The 9,533-nt window shown below is 61.9% G+C and overlaps 1 protein-coding gene across 2 annotated transcripts; it reads right to left on the bottom strand.

Annotated features, from left to right (window-relative positions):
• Positions 1 to 568: 568 nt before the first annotated feature.
• NEMP1 (nuclear envelope integral membrane protein 1) lies at positions 569 to 7,806 on the bottom strand. Of its 2 annotated transcripts, none has more exons than XM_064401238.1 (10): positions 7,675 to 7,806; positions 7,089 to 7,210; positions 4,412 to 4,622; positions 4,116 to 4,188; positions 3,921 to 4,014; positions 3,684 to 3,798; positions 3,310 to 3,535; positions 2,412 to 2,585; positions 1,698 to 1,909; positions 569 to 1,293 (listed from the first exon to the last, which is right to left on the bottom strand). In XM_064401238.1, exons 1-9 carry the CDS (start codon positions 7,784 to 7,786, stop codon positions 1,699 to 1,701), a joined length of 1,338 nt encoding a protein of 445 aa, XP_064257308.1. In that variant the 5' UTR covers positions 7,787 to 7,806; the 3' UTR covers positions 569 to 1,293; position 1,698. The 2 variants fall into 2 exon arrangements, with proteins under 2 accessions (XP_064257308.1, XP_064257309.1); XM_064401239.1 differs by having other exon boundaries at positions 1,752 to 1,909.
• Between the last annotated feature and the right edge of the window lie 1,727 nt (positions 7,807 to 9,533).

The following is a 9,533-nucleotide window of genomic DNA, read 5'->3' as shown; positions in this document are numbered from 1 at the left end:
CCATCCGGCTGGGGACTGGGGGGCTCGGGCCCTTCAGCTGCTCTCCGGGTCCCCCACTCACCTCCCGGGCGCAGAGCAGCGGCGGCTGGGGCGGCTTCAGCTGGAGCTGCCCCGGAACCGGCGGGGCTCAGCCCAGCCCAGCGCTCGGTGCTGGCCCCGTCCGGCCCACGGAGGGGAGGGGGCGCCGCAGGGCCCTCCCCCAGAGCGCTCGGATGGGGAAACTGAGGCACGAAGGAGCAGCGAGTGGGGATCAGCCCTCAGCGGTCCCGGCTCGGCTTTCCCCACCCTTGCAGGAACAAGCAGGGAAAATCCTGGAGCCGAGCAAACAAAGGGAGCTTCCTCTCCTGGGCTAAGGGAAACAGGGGCAAGGTACAGGGCTGGAGAACCAGGAGCAGCTGGAGCTGCAGAACCGGGAATGCTCAGGGCTGTCCCCAAGGACTCAATGCTCATTCCCTGTCCCCAGGGAATGCCACCCAGGGGTTGTTGTGTCCCCACACATCATCCCCAGCAGAACGACCTCCCACAGCTGGCTGAGCCCTGGGGTCACAGCAGGACGAACAAATGAAGCTCAGGACCTAAAAAATACATCTTTATTAAAAATATAATCAGTCATCCACCACGCTGAGGCGCGGGGGATGAAGTAACAGAGTCTGCTCACACCTGAGCAGGGAGGAAAGCACAGCAAGGGCTGGGGAGCACACCTGGGACAGGGACAAATTTGGGAGTGGGACAAACTGATGGCAGAAGCTCCAGGTGAGGCAGGGGCTGGGCTGGGCATCCCCAGAGCACTGAGGAGGCGAGGGCAGCGTTATTGCTTAGGAAGTTGCATAGATTGGGGTGTCCCCTCCAGCTCTGGGCTTTGGCAGAGCTCCCCAGTTCCCCACTGGAACATCAGTGGGGTCACCCTCAATCCCTGCCCACACCCCCTGGGAGAGGGTGAACAGCAGGAGAATGGCAGTGAGGCAGGGAGGAAGCACATCCACACTCATCCTCGGCTCTGGCACGGGGAGAGGGGGCTGAGCACGGCCTCCACCCCAACACCACATCCAGGGGCAGCCGGCAGACCCTGAGGCTCCACAGCTCCACTGAGGAGTTTTTGGTATCCACACGGGATTGAAGCCAAGGCAGAGGTGTGGCCCGACCAGCTGGAGCCCTGAGACACGTTTGTAGCAGGAGGAGGAGGAGGAGCAGGTCACTGGCAGCTCCCTCACCACGGCTCCAGGCAGGTGCTGAGCACGCAGGTACCAGCGGGACAGGTCCAAAGTTCCTCTCGTGTGTGTCACCCTCAGGCACCTGCAGATGGAGGGGAAGGTCCATCCCCACCCCAGGCTGTCCAGTGCCCAGAGAGGGGAAAGAGGCTCCTGTCTGCAGTGGGGGATGGAGCCAGATAAGCGGCCAGGTTTGGGAGGGGGTCCCTGCCCCGGGGGTGCCACCCTGGGAGCTCACAAACACCCACTGCAAAAGTTGGGCTGGGTCCAGGTTGCATCCTGGTGACTTCCCAGCCTGGGGGGGATTCCCATGTGTCCCACCCACCTCAACACCCAGAGCTGTGCTGACAACACCTCAGGTAGGAGCTGCAGGGAGGTGAGACCCCTTTTCTCCCTGTCAGAGGGGGTCCATCCCCACCAGGACCATCCCCACCCTGCCCGGAGCAGCCCAGCACTGGTTCTGCTCCTTGGCCAGTCAGGGCAGCTGACCTCACTGGACATCCACATGGTTGTGGGGCAGGGAATCACTCTTGTGATTCCCACCAGAGGAGTCACTGATGTTTTCCTCCTCTTCATCATCATCATCATCCTCCTCGAAGAGCTGCTCGTCAATGCAGAGACTTTCCAGGCCGAACTCCCGCTCGTGGGCTGACACCTCGTTGGGGGTGACGTGGGAAGCACCACCCACAAAATCAGCAAACCTGGCAGAAACCACGGAACAGCACCTTGGGCAGGTGTGTCCAGTGCCTCTGGAGAGGCCCTGACACACACAGGTCAAGAATTTTGCTGCTGGGACCTGGTGTTATCCATCCTTTCCTGTTTTCCACCCCCTGGTGTTATCCATCCTTTCCATCCCCTGGTGTTATCCATCCTTTCCCCCTTTTCACCCCCTGGTGTTATCCATCCTTTCCATCCCCTGGTGTTCCTATCCTTTCCACCCCCTGGTGTTATCCATCCTTTCCCCCTTTTCACCCCCTGGTGTTATCCATCCTTTCCATCCCCTGGTGTTCCTATCCTTTCCACCCCCTGGTGTTATCCATCCTTTCCCCCTTTTCACCCCCTGGTGTTATCCATCCTTTCCATCCCCTGGTGTTATCCATCCTTTCCCCCCACACACCACAGATCTGTGTCTCTGTCTCTAAGGACAGAGGTGACAGCACAGAGGGACACAGGGTGGCCACCCTGAGCTGTCAGGGATGTTACCTTTTGGGAGACTGGATGCGGGACACCGTGGTCCAGGCAGAGAATTCGGGGCTCTGGCAGAAGCTCCGCAGCTCTGCCAGGGCCTTGCGGGTCTCCACCTCGCCCTGGAGCTGAAATTCCTCCTCTGTCAGCAGCCGAGGAGGGGTTGGGCCCAGCTTGGAACTCTGCACCCTCCTGCCAGGGGGGAAACAGCAATTAATGACTGCCTGGACGGGGTGGGACCAGCTCCTGGGGCAGGACCCTGGGCAGGATCCCTGGGGCAGGAACTCTCAGGAAAGAACCCCTGGGGCAGGACCATCCTCCAGGGCAGGATCCCTGGAGCAGGAACTCCAAGACAAGACCAGCAGCTGAAGTAGGATCACCTCCCAGGGCAAGGACCAGCTCGTGGCACACAAATCTCTGTGGCAGAACCACCTCCTAAGGCAGGAATTCGTGGGACACACCAAGCTCCCAGGACAGAACCAGCTCCTGGGGCAGGAACCCTGGGGCAGAACCAGCTCCTGGAACATGAATCCCTGCAGCAGAACCAGTTTCTGAGGCTGGACCAGCTCCTGGCACACAAATCTCTGGGGCAGAACCAGCAAGGAATTCCTGGAACAGACCAAGCTCCCAGGACAGAACCAGGTCCTGAGGCTGGACCAGCTTCAGGAACAGGAATCCCTGGGGCATCCCGAGCTCCCAGCTCCTGATCCTGCTGGCAGTAAGGAAAGTGGAACACACCCCTCTAGCTCTGCTCCTTGCTCCCATGGACCCTCTCTTTCACCAATCCCAGGGAAAATGGGCACTCCACTGCCAAACCCCAGTGAAAACAACCCTGCTGTGTGCCACAGGCTCCATCCAGCAGCTCACCCTGACCCAGCAGGGAGCAGTGGGCACGCTGCAGCCCCACAGGCCTCACCTGTAGGCAGCAAATGCCCACTGCAAGGGGTAATCCAGGTTCTTGGTGCAGACAGCAGCGAGCACCAGGACCAGGGCGATGGGGTGGATCTGGATGCCCGAGTACATCAGCAGCAGCCCCAGGAGCTGCAGGGCCCAGGACAGGAGGTTGATGCTGCGCTCGTTCTCCAAGGGGCCATACCTGTAGCACACAGCAAAGCTCAGGAGGCCCACGAGGAGCAGGTAACCTGTGGGAGAGCACAGAAATTGGGGGCTCTGTGAGGATGAAGAGGAATCTGACAGCACCAGCAGGGACAGGGAGGTTCAGCTTTGCTGCACAGCTCTGCCAGGAGATGTTCACCTGGTGAACAGGTGACTCTCAGAGCTCCCACCTACCTAACAGGTACTGCCAGTAGGACTTGCAGATCTCCTGCAGGTTCTTGAAGATCAGCTGAAGCAGGTACAGGGAAAAGGACCAACCTCCAACCAGCAGGAAGTACACAGGGCTTTTCTAGGGGAGCACAGAGGGGTTGCAGGCGGGCTGTGGATACCTCCCCCAGGTGCTGAGGTGCTCTGTACCAAACCCAGGACAGGGCTATGAGGTCTCTGACCCCCTCAAAATGTGACACCTACCTTGGGCATGACCTTGGACATCATGTAGACGAGGACAAGCAGCGAGGCCAACAAGCCCACACTGATCCCAGCTGAGTAGTAGAAGATTTGGCTCCTGCAATGATCACACATGGAATCAATCACAGCAGGTATTTTTTGGGTACCTGTGCACAAACAGCCCCACCCAGGAGCCCCCAGGGAAAGGAGGGGGCTCACCTGCTCAGTGTGTCCCCACAGAAAAACAACAGCAGGCCCAGGAAGAAAACAAGGAACAGCTTAGGGTCAAAACCTGGAAAAAAAAAAAATCATCTCAGTGGAGAGGGGCACGGCAGGAAGCTCCCACCTGCCACAGGGTGACAGGACAGAGACTGGGCCTCCAAGTGCCCCAAATTCCTTCTGCACACCAAATTCCCTTCCTGAGGAAGGAACAGCTCCTTGGATCATGAGCTGCCCCGTCCTGCTGTGCCCTGGGCAGCCCCGGGCCCCCTTTCCCCAGCGGGGAGGGGACGTACGTCGGAGGAGGACCACGGAGTAGGTGGTGCCAGGCTCCAGCAGCTCCACCTTGAGGCAGGTTTTGTTGCTGTAGAGATCCACATCGATGCTGGTGTCGTTGAGCTTGCCCCTCAGGAAGGAGAAGAGCACGTTCCACACGCTGAACTTCTCCAGCTCCTCCTCGCTGTCCACCTGGGTGACGCGGATCATGCGGCTGCTGGTGACACGGATCTGCGGGGAGAGGGGGGCTGAGAAATGGAAAAGAGACTGGGCTCCTGCCCCAGGAGCTGGTCCTGCCCCTGGGCTCCTGCCCCAGGAGCTGGTCCTGCCCCAGGAGCTGGTTCTGCCCCAGGTATTCCTGTCTTAGCAGCTGGTTCTGCCCCAGAAATTTGTGTACCAGCACCTGGTCCAGCCTCAGGAGCTGGTTCTGTCCTAGGAGCTTGGTCTGCCCCATGAATTCCTGTATTAGCAACTGGTTCTGCCCCCAGAGATTTGTGTGCCAGGAGCTGCAGTTCTGTCCTGGGATTCATGTTCCTGAAGCTGGTCCTGCCCCAGGAGCTGGTTCTGCCCTGAGAGGTTGGTCTGTCCCAGGAATTCCTGTCTTAGGAGCTGGTTCTGCCCCAGGGATTCATGTTCCTGAAGCTGGTCCAGCCTCAGAACCTGGTTCTGCCCCAGAGATTTGTGTTCCAGGAGCTGGTCCAATCTCAGGAGCTGGTTCTGCCTCAGGAATTCCTGCCCAGGAGCTGGTTCTGCCCCAGGGATTCCTGTCTTAGGAGCTGGTTCTGCCCCAGAAATTTGTGTGCCAGGAGCGGGTCCAGCCTCAGAGATTCATGTTCCTGAAGCTGGTCCTGCCCCAGGAGCTGGTCCTGGCCCTGGGCTCCTGCCCCAGGAGCTGGTCCTGCCCCAGGAATTCCTGTCTTAAGAGCTGGTTCTGCCCCAGAGATTTGTGTGCCAGGACCTGGTCCAATCTCAGATGCTGGTTCTGTCCTGAGAGCTGGTTCTCTCCTGGGATTCCTGTTCCTGAAGCTGGTCCAGCCTCAGAACCTGGTTCTGTCCCAGGAATTCCTGCCCCAAGAGCTGGTTCTGTCCTGAGAGCTTGGTCTGTCCCAGGAATTCCTGTCTTAGTTCTGCCCCAGAAATTTGGGTACCAGGACCTGGTCCAGCCTCAGGAGCTGGTTCTGTCCTGGGAGCTTGGTCCCTCCCAGGAATTCCTGCCCCAGGAGCTGGTTCTGCCCCAGGGATTTGTGTTCAGGGGTGCCCTCATCACTCCCCACACTCCCTGCAAGGTGTCTGTGCCCAGCTGGGGTTCGGCTCTCTCCAGGCAGCACTGACAGAACCAGAGCACACAGCCTCACGCTGCACCAGGGGAAATTCAGGTTGGAAATCAGGGAAAAGCTTTTACTGAAAGAGTGACAAAGCTCTGGAATGTCTGCCCGGGGAGGTGGTGCAGTCACCATCCCCGGGTGTGTTTAACCAAGGCTGGGTGTGCCTCTGGGTGCCAGGGTTGAGTGGAGCTGTTTGGGCTGGGCTTGATGATCTGGAAGTTCTCTTCCAACCCAGTGACTCTGTGAATGGATGGATGGATGGATGATGGATGGATGATGGATAGATGATGGATGGATGGATGGATGATGGATGGATGGATGATGGATGGATGATGGATGGATGGATGGATGGATGGATGGATGATGGATGGATGATGGATGGATGATGGATGGATGGATGGATGGATGATGGATGGATGATGGATGGATGGATGGATGGATGATGGATGGATGATGGATGGATGATGGATGGATGATGGATGGATGATGGATGATGGATGATGGATGGATGGATGGATGGATGGATGATGGATGGATGATGGATGGATGATGGATGATGGATGATGGATGATGGATGGATGGATGGATGGATGGATGATGGATGGATGATGGATGGATGGATGGATGGATGATGGATGGATGATGGATGGATGGATGGATGGATGGATGGATGGATGGATGATGGATGGATGGATGATGGATGGATGATGGATGGATGGATGGATGGATGGATGGATGATGGATGGATGATGGATGGATGATGGATGGATGGATGGATGGATGATGGATGGATGATGGATGGATGGATGGATGGATGATGGATGGATGATGGATGGATGATGGATGGATGATGGATGGATGATGGATGATGGATGGATGGATGGATGGATGGATGATGGATGGATGATGGATGGATGATGGATGATGGATGATGGATGATGGATGGATGGATGGATGGATGGATGATGGATGGATGATGGATGGATGGATGGATGGATGATGGATGGATGATGGATGGATGGATGGATGGATGGATGGATGGATGATGGATGGATGGATGATGGATGATGGATGGATGGATGGATGATGGATGGATGATGGATGGATGGATGGATGGATGGATGGATGGATGGATGGATGGATGATGGATGGATGATGGATGGATGATGGATGGATGGATGGATGATGGATGGATGATGGATGGATGGATGGATGGATGGATGATGGATGGATGGATGGATGGATGGATGGATGATGGATGGATGGATGGATGGATGGATGGATGGATGATGGATGGATGATGGATGGATGATGGATGGATGGAAGGGGTGGAGCACGGAGGATCTGCCTCCTCCTCCTCCTCCTCTCTCACCTGTGTCCTGGTCCACACGTCGTTCCACCGCGGCGGGCGCGTGTTGCTGTAGCAGAATCGCTGTGATTCCCGGTGCTGGGAGTCGTGCCCGTCCAGCAGCGGGATCACGGCATCCTTGGGGCCTGGCAGGAGCACAGGGAGAGTTCAGGCCCTGCCGCCCTCGGCTTCCCCTGCCCAGCCCTCCCCTCCCCTCCCACTCCGCCGCATCCCCCGCGGGTTTTCCGCCGTTTTCCCTGGAATTCACCCTCCGTTTTTTTCCGGGATAACCCCACGTGGCTCCACTCGTAGCTCCAAACCCTCCGCGACACAAACCGTGCCCCCGGCACGCACCGAGCCCCCCGAGGTGAAGCGGCTCCCGGAGGCACGGGCGGCCCGGTGGCACCGGGGCATCGGCACACGAAACCCCGCTGCCGCACCGGCCCCCTGAGCGTGGAGACCCCGCAAAGCGCTCAGAGGGCTCCCTGCGGGTGCGGCGGGCACCGGGCAGATCGCCGAGGCCCGCCGGTCCCGTTGTGCCGCCATGCTGCCCCGGGGGCTGCCGCCGCGTCGCTCCCCGCCCGGCCAGGGACGTCGCTGCCCCGCTCACCTGCAGCTTGCAGGGGCAGGAAGGGCAGGAAGGGCAGGAACAGCAAGAGCAGCACGGGCAGCGCCGGGAGCCGCCGCCGCCGCCGCCGCCGCCGCCCCGGAGCCGGTTTCATCCCTCCCGCCGCCGCTGCGCCGGCCGCTTCCGCTTCCGCCGCCCGGCCCGGCCGCCGAGGAGCGCCCACAGCCAATAGGAGACGCGCTCGCCGGGCTTTGTCGTTGATTGACAGCTAGTTTAACCTATCAAACCGCAGCTCTGCTGCTGCCGCGTTGATGGACAGTATTTTTAGCCTATCAGCAATGCGCGTGCAGGAAGCAGCTATGCTCCCGCCCTCGGTTACCACGGTGACCAACATACCCGCCATTTACTCCGCAGCCACGCCCCGCCCTGGTAACGGCTCTGACAGACACGCCCCTCAACCAATCAAAACTCAGGCGCCACAAGCCACGCCCTCCACCTTCATTTATACCCCTTGTGATTGACAACCGCCTCCGCCTATCAGGGCGCGGCCTGGCGTTGTTTGTGTGAATGGGTCACGCGTGGGGGGCGCGCAGGTCCCGCCCCTCGCTGCCCCGGCCCCGCCCACGTGGCGGCCGGACCGGCGAGCCCGGGTCCCACCGGCACCACCGAGCCCGGGTCCCACCGGCACCACCGAGCCCGGGCTCCGGGTCCCGGGTCCCACCGGCACCACCGGCCCCGGGTCCCGCCGGTCCCACCGGCCCCGCGGCGGAGGGCATCCCGCACCCCCCGGCCCGGCTCGGCTCGGCTCGGCCCTCCCGTGCCGCACCCCGGGAAGGGGGTGCCGCTCTCCGCCTGGATCCCCCCCGCTCCCCGCTCCCCACCGAGGGGCGGCGGCCGCCCGTGGGCGGGCAGCGGGAGCGGGCTCGGGCGGCCCCCCCGCTCCCCCTCCGCGGGCCGTGGGCGGCGGAGCCGGGAAGCGGCGGGGCCGTGGGCGGAGGATGTGCGTCAGCCGGGGGCAGCGCCGGGGCTGGGAACGGCCCCGCCGCGCCGGACGCTTGGTCGTGGAGAAAATCGAGGGTGGGGGTCGTGAACGGGGGGGGTGAAGCGGGAGGGTTGGGGCAGGAGCCCCGCCATGGGCAGCGCGCCCGTGCGGGATGCCCCGGTTGCTCCGCCGGTTGCTCCGCCGGGATGTGCCCCGGACACCCGGGCAGCATCGCGCGGGGGCGGCTCTGGCCCCACGCCAGGCGCCGGCCGCGGTATAAATAGCACCGAGCCACGCAGGGCCGCACCGGGGCCGTGACACCCCGCCCGTCCCTCCCGGTGCTCCGGCATCCCCCCAGCCCACCCGAGGCAGCTCCGTCCGCTCCCGTTGCCGCTGCTGCCCGCGGAGCGCACCGACGGCAGCGTGTGCGTGCCGGTGACACCGAGCGCCAGCCCTCGGTAGCACCGGGGGGGCACTGCCGGGACAGCGGTGCCGGCACCCGGAGCATCCCCGCGCCCGCTCGCGTTGTCACCGGGACCGGCGATGCTGCGAGCGCTGCCGGGATTCGCGGTGTCCGCGCCAACACCGAGCCCCGCGTCCCCTTCGGGGGCTCCTGCCTCTCCCACGGACCCCCGCCCCGGTGCCACGCGTGTCCCTGCCGGGGCTGCGGGACCCCCGGGGCTGCGGGACCCCCGGTGCCGCCGTGCGGGGCGCGGCTCCGGTGCCGGTTTGGGGGGGGGGGGGAGAAAGAAGAAGGGGGCCCGGTGCTGCCGCCCCCGCCCTCCCCTCCCTCCCCGAGCTCGGCGGGGGCGGCAGCCGCGGGATCCGCCCCCGGGGCCTCCCACGCGCGGCGCAGCCGGGGCCGCTGCTATTTCACGGTCCCGCCCGTGTGGGCGGCGCGCAGAGCGGCGCGGCGCGG

The sequence above is a fragment of the Passer domesticus genome, chromosome 31, assembly GCF_036417665.1.
Source record: "Passer domesticus isolate bPasDom1 chromosome 31, bPasDom1.hap1, whole genome shotgun sequence".
In the NCBI taxonomy this organism is placed as follows: domain Eukaryota; kingdom Metazoa; phylum Chordata; class Aves; order Passeriformes; family Passeridae; genus Passer; species Passer domesticus.
The sequence above is the reverse complement of the archived record's forward strand: the minus strand, read 5'-3'. Positions and strand labels throughout refer to the sequence as shown.